The sequence below is a fragment of the Saccopteryx bilineata genome, chromosome 1 (genome assembly GCF_036850765.1).
Source record: "Saccopteryx bilineata isolate mSacBil1 chromosome 1, mSacBil1_pri_phased_curated, whole genome shotgun sequence".
NCBI lineage: Eukaryota > Metazoa > Chordata > Mammalia > Chiroptera > Emballonuridae > Saccopteryx > Saccopteryx bilineata.
The window spans coordinates 389,251,734-389,265,954 of record NC_089490.1 but is presented as its reverse complement, the minus strand read 5'-3'; the positions used below and the strand labels follow the sequence as shown (position 1 = coordinate 389,265,954).

At 59.2% G+C, this 14,221-nt stretch overlaps 2 protein-coding genes across 21 annotated transcripts in view; both read left to right on the top strand.

The window, feature by feature from the left end:
- AMBRA1 (autophagy and beclin 1 regulator 1) overlaps positions 1-2,275 on the top strand; it is a 237,122-nt gene extending 234,847 nt beyond the window's left edge. For all 20 annotated transcript variants that reach the window (XM_066251426.1, XM_066251422.1, XM_066251424.1 and 17 more), the window contains one exon: positions 739-2,275. In XM_066251426.1, the coding sequence (XP_066107523.1) occupies positions 739-1,232 (494 nt within the window). In that variant the 3' untranslated portion in view covers positions 1,233-2,275. The remainder of the gene's footprint in view (positions 1-738) is intronic.
- A 3,419-nt stretch (positions 2,276-5,694) lies between these two features.
- Positions 5,695-14,121, top strand: CHRM4 (cholinergic receptor muscarinic 4). Its single transcript, XM_066251392.1, has 3 exons — positions 5,695-5,795; positions 11,037-13,621; positions 13,685-14,121. The coding sequence occupies exon 2, from the start codon at positions 11,069-11,071 to the stop codon at positions 12,503-12,505; it is 1,437 nt and encodes a 478-aa protein (XP_066107489.1). The 5' UTR covers positions 5,695-5,795; positions 11,037-11,068; the 3' UTR covers positions 12,506-13,621; positions 13,685-14,121.
- Positions 14,122-14,221: the final 100 nt, after the last annotated feature.

Here is a 14,221-nt window from a genome sequence, read left to right as displayed (position 1 = left end):
AAGCCTTGTCTGTTCCCACACAAGGCAGTGCCCAGCCCTTTCCAGGAGAGGAATGGAACCTTTTCTGCCTCCCTGGAGACACAGGAAGGTGCCTGTCTCCAGGGAGAGGTGAGTGTGGCTGCCATCCAGCCCCAGGAGAACAGTGTGTGGACACAACTGGGGACAGTGGGAGAGAGAAGGCGATGGGATGCCTTCTAGGGAACGGTTAAAACCGTCTTCCCCGTGGACTTGGAGGAAGCGACGTGAACAGAACACTGAGGAGAGACAGCACAGCCCTGGGATGAGGCAGAGCAGACGGCTTCCTCTGGCCCGGGCTCTGTGGGGCCCGTTCTTCCCAAAGGTCGGCAGCAGGCCCTCTCCCGGGGCCACCAGGTTACCCACGGCAGCAAGCCGGCAGGCACCTTAGTTGTGCCCTTCTCAGCTGCCTCCATTCAGTTAACAACTAGCCTGCCACTGGTGCCAAAAGGTTCCAGCTGAACCCCTGCCTTCTGGTCCAGTTATGCATCTCAACTGGCTGAGGAGCCTTGGCTACTTCATTGCCATCATAAGCTTCTGTTTCCCCCTCCAGTAAAACAAGTATCAGGATCATTCTAATCACTCTCAAGTGATTCTCAGAACGAGGGAATGGCTTCTTGTTTCTGCTTTTAGACTCCCCCAGCTCCTATTAGCAGCTGCCTCCCCAGCTCAGAGGACAGGCCAGCCACTCATTCCCTCCATCTCTCGCTGTGTACCTTCCAGGTGAGGGCTCCGAGTACGGCGCGGGTGGGGAAGATGCGCTCAGCAGGATCCAGCGGCTGATGGCTGAAGGGGGCATGACCGCCGTGGTGCAGCGCGAGCAAAGCACCACCATGGCCTCCATGGGTGGTTTCGGCAACAACATCATCGTCAGCCACCGCATTCACCGCAGCTCCCAGACAGGCACTGAGTCCGGGGCTGCCCGCACCTCCTCGCCCCAGCCCTCCACCTCTCGGAGACTGCTCCCGGAACCTGGGCAGCTGGCAGAGCGGGGCCTGAGCCCCCGGACAGCCTCCTGGGACCAGCCCAGTGCCCCTGGGCGGGAGCCCCCCCAGCCCCCCCTGCCTTCACCTTCCCCTGCCCCTACTCCTGCCCCCCTTCCCGGCACTGAGGGACCAGCCCTGCACTGCGACTTGACCAGTGACAGCCACCTTCCTGACCGTGGCGGCAGCAGGGGGGAAGCGGCAGGCCCCAGTGGGGAGCCACGGAACAGGTAGAGGCAGATGCGGGCGCCAATGCTCCCCTCAAACCGCTGAGCAGAAGTCGGACCTCACAGCTGACTGGGAACCGTCCACACAGGAGAGCTGCGGGCTGCATCAGGGAACAGGAGCAGGAGGTTGGGGGTCAGGAGGAGGTCGGAGCCAGCGGGCATGAGGCAGTCAGATAGGCAAGGCTTGCCTCAGGGAACTAGAACCTTCTGGTATCTGAAGCCCAGGGGAGCCACACTACTGTGCAGGGTGTGAAAAGGAGGAAGTGGGTATTCCTGCCATGAGCCCCCCCCTTTCTCCTAGAAATGGCTCAAGGGACACTGCCCTGAACAGAGCCCTAGAGGGTGAACAGTCTTCCAGATCTGGTCCAAACCATCCCTGCGCAGTGGCCAGTGAGGCAGCTCTGCCCTGTCCACCTGTTGTGTGGGCCGAGCCACCAGGACTCAAAGAGCAAGGGGAGCTGCCTGGCCCCCAGAAACCATCTATCTCTGAGCCTTCTAGAGCTTCAGCCTCTCTCGTCTCCCCTCCCAGAGACCACTTTCAGGGCTCAGGCCAGTCTCCCAGGTTCCCGAGGACAGGGACTTCCTGCATTTGCTAATGGGGACAACTGTGGTGTGGGGCCTGCTTGCCTGATACAGGACGGGGTCCAGGGATGGTGGGCAGGTCCTCGCTCAGGAGTGGGGGGTGTGGGCTGGCCAGCCCCCAGGGCTTGTCCACAAGCTCCTCCCTCCCCACTCCTGAAGGCCCTCAGAGCAGCACCTGTGGGTGTCAGTATTATCTGAGCCTAGGCCAGAGCCAGCCAAGGCTGGGGAGGGGATGAGACTCCAGGTCAGAATGTGAGGTCTTGGTCTGTGATTTAAGGTGTTGCATGTGGAATCTTGAACTGTACGTGTAGTTTCTAGTGGAAAAAATCAAGGCTCTGATTATTTTGTTTTTAGTATGAAAATGTGATTTCTGTAACTCATCATAGAAACATTGTGGTGGGAGGAGAGGGGATAGTCTGACTGCTAATGAGGGAAACACCAAAGATCTACATCATTAAAATGATGACATGCCCCTCACCAGACTCCTGTTTGTTTCTGTGGAGGAAGGGGAAAGAGCAATGGGGGGCGGGGAGTCTTTGAACTGAGCTGAGCCCAGGTTCTCCCAGACATGTCTTGGTGCTGCTGTCCTAAGTGGGGGGTACACTCTGGCCCCTCAGCAGATGCCACCCAGGTAAGGGTACCACCTTGGCTTTATTTCCCGTCTTGTATACCACCATCTCCTGCTTCCAGTGAGCCTGCTAAGGCTTGGGGCAATTTTAACAGTGACAGGTGTGGATAGGTAGGAATAACAGTTTCTTCCCTTGGTTGCCTCCTGCCCAGGGCTGTGAGCCTGGAGTGAAGATGTAACTGGCAAAAAGCTGGACCCTTCCAGTCCTGGGAAGCCACCCACACTGGGTGTCAGGGCTGGCCAGGCAGGAGGCTTGGTCTTGTCTGCAGGCATCCCACAAAGATGCCATTTGCTGGCCACAGTTCTCCCTTTACTTTGTATCCTCACACAGTGATTGAGGGGCCTGCTCTATTCATGGGCCTTGGCCACTTTAAGTTTCAAGCCAGTTAGAAAGAGGCAGAAAGATATACACCCTAGATCTTACAGATTTTGCCAGCAACAAGCATGTCTTGGTTCACTTTTGTGTGCCCAACTCTGTCCCAGACACTATGGTCATATGTAAAGATTCTGCCCCAACAGAAACAAAACAAAAAGTTTAAGTGGGCAAACAACACAAAACTGTGCAGAACTATATATAGTTAGGAACTAGAACTTTCTAGAAAAGTATATGTAACAGTGGACTTGACTGAAACACGGCAGGTAGCTATGTGACCTGGGGCAAGCCACTTGCCTTTTCTCTGCTTCACCTTCCTCCCTTGCGGTAGGATGCAGGGCTTGTACTGCGCAGCAGCCCAGCTACTTCTAGCTCGGTCATCTCCAGCCATCCGAGCTCAGAGAGTGCTGCTTAGGGCAGGCTTCCTCAAAGAGGCAGGCTTGAGCTGTGCATTGACGGGCCCCATCGCAATAGACGAAGGATTCCTTGGTCTGACAGTGGGGACTATGGATTTGTTGAGTGTTAATCATGTGCCAAGGACCCAATGCGTAATCTCTCAGTCATCACAAAAACCCTCAGAGGTGGGCACTGGCATCTCCAGACCATACAACTAGTAGAGCCAAGGTTTGAATTCAGGTGGGACCCTGACTTGCTCTATTTTGGAAAAAGTATTCAGCCTTGTGGGTGAGATGATCCAAATTTGGCCTTACCTGGCCTTACCCCTGCCCACTCTGGCCAAGGATGAGCCCAGCCCAACCTGCTGGCGGCCCCTCTCAACACCTTCCTGTCCCAGTACCAACCCCTTTGCTTAGAAAGTCCTTGCCCAGTGGATAGAGCCTCCCCAGGGGTAAAGCCTTGAGGGGCCCCTTGCTTGTTATAAAGTGGGATCAGCAGGACAGAATTGGCAAGCCCATTTGGAGTTGAGGAAACAGATCCATAGGAGTCCTATGGGCCCAAGGTTTGGACTCAGTTGGATCAAAGGCAGAGAGCAAAGACTGAGATCTCTGGCTTCCGATTTGGCCCTACGGATTCTGCTGTGGGTTCTGGGATTGGGAGAGGCCAGCTGCCCCACCCTGTAATGGATTTCAGAGAAACTGGAGCAGCTCTGCCTGACAGCTTCTGGAAGAACTCAAAGCAGTGATTGGAGACATTTCTGGTGTTTTGTGGCCTCAGTCCTTGGCCTTGTTTGTCTTACCATCTGACTGTTGTATTGGCCTCCCTGCATTCTGCTTGTGCACACACACCCTGCAGGCCTGCCATTCTCTAATTGTCATATGAACCGACTAAGCCTGTTTCTTCATCTGTGAAGTGGGGGCTAGAACAATAGCACTTCTTTCATCCTTGGTGATGAGGATCGTGGGAGACCAGATCACTCATGTGAAGGACAGTTGTTTCTCTCTCCAGCCCAGCCAGCCCGCCAACTGCAGCTTCTCACCCTCCCGAGCACTGGGGACAGATCTCCACACCAAGAGCCCCGAGCGCTGGCTCTTGCCCGCGTTCCCGCCCCTTGTCTGGCAGCTCCTGCCGTTTCGCCTCCACTGTACCGCCTCCACCACCCCCACCCAACGCACGGCCCTCCGCCCATCCCGAAGGTGAAGGTGAAGGTGAAGGAGGGGCGGGACTTGAGTTGTTTTTCCAAGAAAAGAAGCCAGACTTAAGATTAATCGGGTGTTTGGCTCAGAGCTTGGGGTGACAGGCCTCAGGGCACAGGCGGGGTAGGGGCGAACCCGACCCTGGGCGGCCCTAGGACCAGCAGCGTCAGAGGTGCCTGGTGGTGCAGAGCTGGACCCGCAAGGTCAGGGCTGAGCCGGAGCTCTCCGAGGTGCTGAAGTCGCCCGGCTCTCGGTCCCGCCGGCGCCCTAGGCGCGGACTTCGGGAACCTCCAGCTCGGTTCAGGCAAGGCCACAAGTCCCGAGGCTCCGGCCAGTGCGGTTCCCGGAGACCTCAAGAGACCAGAGGCTCGCGCTCTGGGGACTCGTTCCGGGCCCCGCCTAGGAGACCTTGGGCTTTCCCTCACAGGAATTTGTGAATTCGCCCTTCAGGCCTCGGCTGGATGGGCCGCGTTTCCCATTCTGGGGCAGGAGAGAGGGTGCGCACCACTCTCCCGGCCTGGAGCGCGGGGGCAGCGAGCCGGGCGGTGGCGGTAGGGGGCTGCGTGCGACGGGCGGACTCCTGTCCCTGGCCGACCGAGGCCGCTCTTCTCGGCTCCTTCCCAAACCCGACGGCGCCCCTCTTCTCTGGCTGCTAGGCGGCCTACGCGCAGTCGGGGGTCCGGAGGTTGGACACGGCCAGCCCTCTGCTCTGCCCCGACGGAGCCGTGCCAGCAGAGCCGACCCCACCCAGTCATAACCCCTGTTGGGGTCAAACCCTCGCGCCTCCGCGGGCCCACTGAGCGCTGAGCCGCGCAGGGAGTGAGTGAAGTCCGCGCTGGGCGAGAGACAATCTGCGAGTCCCGGGGGCCTGGTCGGAGCGGAGGCGGGGAGCGCAGCTAGACGGACTTGCTAGCTCTACCCCCAAGCCCGCGAGGGGGCGCCGCGTCCCCATGACAACGCGGACACCCCACCCCACCCCACCCCCAGTCGAGCCCCCAGCTAAGCAGCACTTTCGACCGTGGGTGATCCATGCACAGTGCCCGAGCGAGAAGCTGCCTGTCGGCTCCAGTGAGGGGCGCGCGTAGCTGGGGTCCCCGACGCCCGGGTGGCGCCCCCCACGCGTCGTCGTTGGGTGGCCGGCCCCAGGCGGGCGGCACGGCCCCACCAGGATTGGCTGCTTCCCCGTGACATCACGCGGCTCAGGGAAAAGTGCGAGCGTGAGCGCGAGTCGGAGCCACAGCGCTGGGAGCTGCGGGCGGAGCAGGGGCCGCCCCTCGGCACCCCGTCCCCGCCCCCGGCCCGCGGCCCGGCCGCCCGCCCCGCCCGCTGGCCCACGGGGCCGCCCTCCTACCCCGCCGTCTGTCAGGTGCGAGGGGAGCGGGGCGGAGGTGTCTGGTAAGTGACTTCCGCGGCGGCGCGGGGGCGGGGGACTCGGTTAGGGGAGAAGGACGCGGGGCTTGTGGACCTTCTGAGGCTCCGAGAGGCGGGTCCGACTGAGACGGAGCCTCAGGCTTCTTCGGGGCGAGTGCAGTTCTGGGTTTGCAGAGGGCACCGCTGAAGGAAGGTCCGGTGTCTCTCTAAGGTTCCTCCAGGTGCGCCTCCGGGGAGGAATGGACGTTCAGGATGTCGGTAGGGTGTGCCGGCTCTCAGCCCCGCGGAGGCCCGGGCAGCCGTCGGGGGCGGGACCGCGCTCTCCAGCCCTCCCACTGGCAGTTCCGCAGGGCGCTGTGCTCTGGAGCCCCAGGGAGCCTTTTCCCGCCCGTCTCCCCGCTCCAGGCGCTGCCAGCCCACTCGTGGCTATGGAGTCCTCCATCGGCGACCTTGAACCCCGACGGAAAGCACCCGTACCCTCTCCTGTCGCCCCCCCCCACGCTGTCGCCTAGGCCTAGGGTCGCGGCGCTCCACCGTTAAACCCCGAGCCCCGTGGTTGAAGTGTCAAGCACAATGTCGGTGCCAAATCTCCTGCGCCCCTTTTCTCTCCCCTGTGCCTGAGTCTCCTCTCCCGCCCCAGGGACAGATCCAAGGGCCACAGCGTTCCGGGAGCTCTAGAGTGAAAGCCTAAGGACCCACCCCTTACCCCATGGTGTCCAGAGCACGCGCTCCTGTTTCCTCCGGAAAAGGGGGATGGGGGAGCCGGAGGACCCGGCAAAGCACGGTGCCCACGCCTAGAGGCTGCAGGAACTGCGTGCTAAGGGGTTGGGGGAAGGCGGGGAACTGGAGAGATAGGGCCCCATCGACCACCAGGGCAACGTGGAGGAACCTCCATATGGTCCCAATAATAAGTCCCAACCGGGCCCTAGAGGCCCGCCCAATCCCTGGGTTTGAGAAACCGGGTGCCCACTCTAGACGCTGGGGCCAGACGGTGCTTCTTCAGCGGGAGCAGGGTTAGGAATGTGGGAGAAGAATCTTACACTTTCCTGATCCAAGCCCCGTCTGGGACTCCTGATTATGGGGGGTGCTGCCTGCACTCTCTCGCCGGCTCCCTTTGGCCTGGTTTACTATAAGATTGAGTGGGGGACTCTAGCAGCGGCCCCTCGACAGAAGTCAGTCCAAGGCTGGGAATCCCCGCACGAAAGTGTTGAGTGCAGGACACCACTGAGCACTCAGCTAACACAATGCCCCAAGGTCAGGGGGAACGTCGCAAACCAGGGTGTAGTCCGGCCTTGTCTTCCTGCCCCAGACCCTTCCCCACCTACAGGCTGGGCGCGATCCAGACGCCGGCTCTTGGCCCGACTCGATCCGCGCTCAGACAACCGAGGTCTGGGTTGAATCTCCCAGCAGAGGCGTTTGGATGTGGCGGGTCACTTACTGTCGGCCCTGCATTTGTTAGCTCACAGGCGCACCTGAACCATGTGCAACCCCCAGGCCACCGCACTCCAGGCACGCACACGCATGCATATGCACGTGTCCACACGGCATGAGCATGCTCACGCGCACACGGGACGCACTGGTATCCAGGCGTGGCTGAGCGCGCGCACACACGCGCACATGCAGACAGCTACTAGCTTCTACTCGCGCTCCCCAGTTATCACACACAAACAGAACTCGCACTCGCCTTCCCGCCCACACGTTCCTCGCCGCCGGGGGTGGAATCCGGACGCCCTTAACTTCCCCACAGTTGAACCCCGCGCGGAGTCGAGGGCAGCTTTCGGGCGGAGCTTGGCTTGGGGATTCCAGCCTGGGGCCTCCACTGTGTTCGCGGTCTTGTTGGAGTTGGGGGTGGTGGCCAAGAGCGGCTGCCCACTCCAGGTCCGGAGCAGGTACCCAGGGACCGACATTGCCATCTAGCGGTGCGTACAGCCTTGGGCGGGGCTGCTCGCTCCCCGGGATCCCAGGCCGACCTGGATCCTAGAGAAACGCTCCTGAGATAGTTACGATCAGGACGTCTGCAGAAAAATCCGAAGGGTGGGGAGACATTGCGTTTCACCCTGTCTGCCGCTGGCACCTTCTCCAAGCGGGCCCAGAGAGGGACTAAACCGCGCGCCACCTTGCTGGAGACAAGCTGTCCCCAGTGGAGACACAAGTGTTCTTCTGAGAAAGCTAAGTAGGGGAGACAGCAGAGAATGGGTGGGGACCCTACTCAAGCCTCTCAGGACCTCTCCCTAGTTGTGTGATTATGAAGGAGGGAGAGCAGAAGCAGGAAATCAACTCGGGTGGAGAAGGTGGCTCCTGGGTTCTAATCTTGCCCCTGCCCCTGCCCCTACTTACACTCTGAGTGACTTGGGGCAAGTTATCATCATCTGTAAGAAGATACATCTGTAAAATGAGGATACGAATATCACCTGCCTTTTCAGGCTGCTGTAAGGATTAAACCGGATAATCTATATAAAAAGCTCAGAGGGACTCGTTAACACTCAACAAACAGGACCAATAATGTTTTTCCTATTTGGCACCTGCAGCCTCATTCTGATCTCTCTGGCCTGTGTCCTGGCCCTGAGAAGCCAAGGCAAAGTCTCCTTGGGGTGGCTGGCACTCCTGCCCACCTGGCGCCTGCCTAGTATACCTGGGAGGGGCGAGCTCTCCAAGCTGGTGCTTCTGCCCTCCCAGCTCAGAGGGTGATGCCTGAGGTATTCTTTCAGAGGTTCTCAGAGCTGAAAGGGTTGTCAGACACCCAGAGTGTGACTGTGTGTGTGTGTGTGTGGGGGGGGGTTATCTGGTCTTTGTCCTTAACTCATTTGTGACCTTGGGTGGGTGATACCACCCATCTCTGAGCGTCTTCTCTAGTGAACCAAGCATTTGGGCAGGCAAATTCAAACTACCAATCCTGGAGACTGGTCTGTGTCAGCAAATGTGGCTCAGAGGGGCTGAGGCCAGGTTTGGGGGGTCAGCCGGGGCCTTGGCTCCAGCCTCCACTGCATTTTTTCGTGCTGGAGATGGAGTTTAGTTGCTGATCCCCATAGCTGCTCACGTGGGAGGTTGTCCCAGGATAAGTCCTCTCTAGTTCGCAAATGAGAGAGGTGCTGGAAGGTGCGATGGCCACGATGGCCAGGGAGCACCTAAGGCCACACAGCTAGATCCCCACTGGCTTTGAAGCCTGGCTGCCTGCCGTGTGAGTGCCTCTCCCTCTCCTTCCTCTCTGGGGCACAGAACTGCGTATGTGACAGCGGCTTGTGGGGCTGTGATGGGGCCCGCGCGTGTGTAATGGTGCGTGTGTTGGTGGGTGTGAAGGAGCCGGGTGCAGCGACTGCCCTGGCACGGCGCACGGGGCATGGGCCTCGCTCACACATTTGGGGGAGGAGGAGGGGGAGAGGAGAGGAAGAGAAGCCTGGGTAGGTGGGATCGCCAGCTTGGGGCAGTGGCCTTGTGCTGGGGGACCCCAACTGGAGTACTGATGGTCAAGGGGTGCCCTTGGGGACAGGCCACAGGCTCCCCTGCAGCAGCCTCTCTCTGAGACACTGTCACCCTTTGGGTTCTGCTAGAGACCTTGAGGCTGGCCCTGGTCTCTGGGAAGCCAGGTGTGTCTTTCTTCAGTTGATGGGCCCTTTGCGCTTCTGATGGCTCGAGGGTCTCAGCCCCTGGTTGGTGACAGACTCCAGCTACCCTGCACCTCACCCTGCTCTGGGGCAGGGGTGAGGGTCCTAGGAGAGGCAATGGACCTCCCTAAGCCTCTCTGCAAGGCACTCTCTTCTCGTGCCCGGGGCTCCCAATTGCATGCCACCTCCTCTGCTCTGGGAGGACTCCCCATGGGGGGGTGTCTCTGGCTCCTGTGACTCTGGATCTCTCTGTCAGAACTCCTATCTCTGGGATCGCTACGTGACATCAAGGAGCTACGGAACCTTAGATTAACACCTCTGTGCCTCAGTGTCCTCATTTATAAGTAGTGGAAAATCTGCCTCATAGGTTTGCTATGAGGATGAAATGAGTTATTACTTATAAAAAGTACTGAAAATGTCTAGCACTTAGTGGAGAATAAATGTTAGCTGCTAGTATGTATTCTTGCCGTTGTCCCCAGTGCCTTCTGTAAGGATTGGAAAGCAGGCCCCCTGGTAAGTTTGCTTAAGAAATGACCAAGGGGCTGTCTGACCTGTGGTGGCGCAGTGGATAAAGCATCAGCCAGGAGTGCTGAGGTCACCAGTTTGAAACCCTGGCTTGCCTGGTCAAGGCCCATGTGAGAAGCAAGTACTACAAGTTGATGCTTCCTGCTTCTCGCCCTCCTTTCTCTCTCTCTAAAATCAATTAAAAAATAATAATAGCCTGACCTGGCGGTGGTGCAGTGGATAGAGCGTTGGACTGGGATGTGGAGGACCCAGGTTCAAGAATCCAAGGTTGCCAGCTTGAGCGCGGGCTCATCTGGTTTGAGCAAAAGTTCACCAGCTTGGACCCAAGGTCGCTGGCTCGAGCAAGGGGTTACTCGGTCTGCTGAAGGCCCGCGGTCAAGGCACATATGAGAAAGCAATCAATGAACAACTAAGGTGTCACAACGGAAAAACTGATGATTGATGCTTCTCATCTCTCTCTGTTCCTGTCTGTCCCTATCTATCCCTCTCTCTCTCTCTCTGTGTGTCTGTAAAAAAGTAAAAATAAAATAAAATAAAAATAATAATAGTAATCAAAAGCTTAATGAATACTTCTGACCAAAGTCACATGCTGACATCTGGGACCACTCATTCATTCCCTCTTCACTCCCTTCCCTGGTTCCCACCCACACTGGCCCTCTGTCCTTGCCTCACACATGCCTCAGGGCCTTTGCTCTTGCTCTTGCCCTTGACTAAGCCAGTTTCAGAAGGTCTTTCCATGGCTGCCTCCTTGTGGTCACCCAGACCATCCCCTTGGATAGGCCTCACAGAGCGCCCAGCAGGGAGCACCGTCGCTGTCCTCCGACCCCGCCCTGTGCCATCCTCCTGCCGTGTTTACTTCCTGGCACTCCTGTTGCTCACTTGTCTGTCTGTCTCCCCAGCTCGGGTTTTAAGCTCTGTGAGAGTGCGGGCTGTGTGCGCCTCGCTCATGTCTGTGCCCACAGCGCCCCCTGCTTACAGGGTGGGCACGCAGTAAGGGTGCAGGGACAAATGAGGAAGGGAAGGGACGGAGCTCTCTGAGGCTCTGCAGGGTGAGGTTCCTCTGCACGGGGCTCCAGTCTACCCCACTAACCCTCTGAGCGCCAGCAGCAGTTTACCTCTCCTCTCCTTCCTCCTCCAGTCACTGCCCACCCAGGACTGCTGCTAACCAAGATGGCCAACTTCACCCCCGTCAACGGCAGCTCGGGCAACCAGTCTGTGCGTCTGGTCACATCAACCCATAACCGCTACGAGACAGTCGAGATGATATTCATTGCCACGGTGACAGGCTCGCTGAGCCTAGTGACCGTGGTCGGCAACATCCTGGTGATGCTGTCCATCAAGGTCAACAGGCAACTGCAGACAGTCAACAACTACTTCCTCTTCAGCCTCGCATGTGCTGATCTCATCATAGGCGCTTTCTCCATGAACCTGTACACCGTGTACATCATCAAGGGCTACTGGCCTCTGGGCGCCGTGGTCTGTGACCTGTGGCTGGCCCTGGACTATGTGGTGAGCAATGCCTCCGTCATGAACCTTCTCATTATCAGCTTTGACAGGTACTTCTGCGTCACCAAGCCCCTCACCTACCCAGCCCGGCGCACCACCAAGATGGCGGGCCTCATGATTGCTGCTGCCTGGGTCCTGTCCTTTGTGCTCTGGGCACCTGCCATCCTGTTCTGGCAGTTTGTGGTAGGCAAACGGACAGTGCCAGACAACCAGTGCTTCATCCAGTTCCTGTCCAACCCGGCGGTGACCTTTGGCACAGCCATTGCTGCCTTCTACCTGCCGGTGATCATCATGACGGTGCTCTACGTCCACATCTCCCTGGCCAGCCGCAGCCGAGTGCACAAGCACAAGCCGGAAGGCCCCAAGGAGAAGAAGGCCAAGACGCTGGCCTTCCTCAAGAGCCCCCTGATGAAGCAGAGCATCAAGAAACCCCCACCAGGAGAAGCTGCCCGGGAGGAGCTGCGCAACGGGAAGCTGGAGGAGGCTCCGCCCCCAGTCTTGCCGCCCCCGCCACGCCCAATGGCTGACAAGGACACGTCCAATGAGTCCAGCTCTGGCAGTGCCACCCAAAACACCAAGGAACAACCCCCTACAGAGCTGTCAACCACAGAGGCCACCGCGCCTGCGATTCCTACCCCTCGCCTACAGCCACGGGCCCTAAACCCGGCCTCCAAATGGTCCAAGATCCAGATTGTGACGAAGCAGACGGGCAATGAGTGTGTGACAGCCATCGAGATTGTGCCTGCCACACCAGCTGGCATGCGTCCGGCAGCCAACGTGGCCCGCAAATTTGCCAGCATCGCTCGCAACCAGGTGCGCAAGAAGCGTCAGATGGCGGCTCGGGAGCGCAAGGTGACACGGACCATCTTTGCCATTTTGTTGGCCTTCATCCTCACCTGGACACCCTACAATGTCATGGTCCTGGTGAACACCTTCTGCCAGAGCTGCATCCCTGAAACAGTGTGGTCCATTGGCTACTGGCTCTGCTATGTCAACAGCACCATCAACCCTGCCTGCTATGCCCTCTGCAACGCCACCTTTAAAAAGACCTTCAGGCACCTGTTGCTGTGCCAGTATCGGAACATCGGCACTGCCAGGTAGGCAGGCTAGGGTGCCATAGGAGGTGCTGGTGGCCGCGTGTGTGCTGGGGGACCACATGGTTACCTGCTGCGGAGGCAAGACTTGGAGGCACCCGTCCATGTTCACGCTTGCTGAGGGGAGAACTGAGGTCCCCAAGACCCTGTGAGGCTCAGGAAGAGGCTCTGGCTAGATTCAGAGGGACCAGCTCTCTGCTTAGGCTGAGGGGGAGCCCCAGGAAGTGTCTGAACCAGGACTGCCTGGCTTATCTCTATTGCCCTGCCCCAGGGAGCTGGGGGGCACTGGCCTACGTGAGTACCTGCTCCACTGTGACCAACCAGCGTGGCTGAAAGAATGGACATCTGAAGGGGATCAGAAGCCAATGCTTGGGAAGAGGCTTGGGAACGGAAGAGTAGGGTCCCCCATTCTGTTGTAATCGGTGCTTTCTGTCCCCCTGCACCCCGCATGTAGGCTCAGCCCCCTCCTCCCAAATCCCACTCCAGGAGTAGAAATGTCCCTTTGCTGCAGCTACTCAGCCAGGTACTGGCTGGATGGGTGGGTGGGCTGGCTGCAGGCCAGGCAGAGTGGGCTCTGGGAACATCCCTTGTCATAGTCAGGATGAGCCAGCCGGAGGGCAGGGTTTCACACTCAGGAACTAGGGTCCTGAGCAAGGAGTAGCCCATCGGATTCTGAAGAGTACTTCCAGGTCACACACAGCCTTGGGGCTGTGGTGGGCAGTGTTGTCCATGGTCTCTGCAGAGTGTGCCAGCAGAGCGCACGGGAGGCCTGGGCCACCAGAGACCCCGCAGAGCGCACGGGAGGCCTGGGCCACCAGAGACCCAGCAGAGCGCACGGGAGGCCTGGTCACCAGAGACCCGGTCACCAGAGACCCAGCAGAGGACCCAGCAGAGCGCAAGGGAGGCCTGGTCACCAGAGACCCGGTCACCAGAGACCCAGCAGAGCGCACGGGAGGCCTGGGCCACCAGAGACCCAGCAGAGCGCACGGGAGGCCTGGGCCACCAGAGACCCCGCAGAGCGCACGGGAGGCCTGGGCCACCAGAGACCCAGCAGAGCGCACGGGAGGCCTGGGCCACCAGAGACCCAGCAGAGCGCAAGGGAGGCCTGGTCACCAGAGACCCGGTCACCAGAGACCCAGCAGAGGACCCAGCAGAGCGCAAGGGAGGCCTGGTCACCAGAGACCAGGTCACCAGAGACCCAGCAGAGCGCACGGGAGGCCTGGGCCACCAGAGACCCAGCAGAGCGCACGGGAGGCCTGGTCACCAGAGACCCAGCAGAGTGCACGGGAGGCCTGGTCACCAGAGACCCAGCAGAGTGCACGGGAGGCCTGGTCACCAGACAGAAGAGGGATGGACTTTACCCACGCAGACTTCTGCCAGTGGGGGCGGGGGTTGCTAACACTAGCAAGCAACCCCAGTCCTTCCTCTTCTGATTGGCAGTGGGCTGGACCAAAGGACCTTTGGGAGTGTCAGCTCTAGTGAGTCTTGTGGGTTCCCTCCCCCATCCTTGGTGTGGCCCCCAGGGGGACAAGGCCTGAAATGCTTGGGGACATGGTGGGAGCACCCTTTCTCGGGTCAGTAGAGGGCTCTGGAAGAAATTTTCGTAAGCGTTCCGTTTTTTCCATGGGCTCTGGGGAGCACCAAGCCCCCAAGAAAGCCACCTTCCCTCCAGCCTTCTTTCCCTCGGAACTCTCCCACCTAACAATACCACAGCAAACTCCCC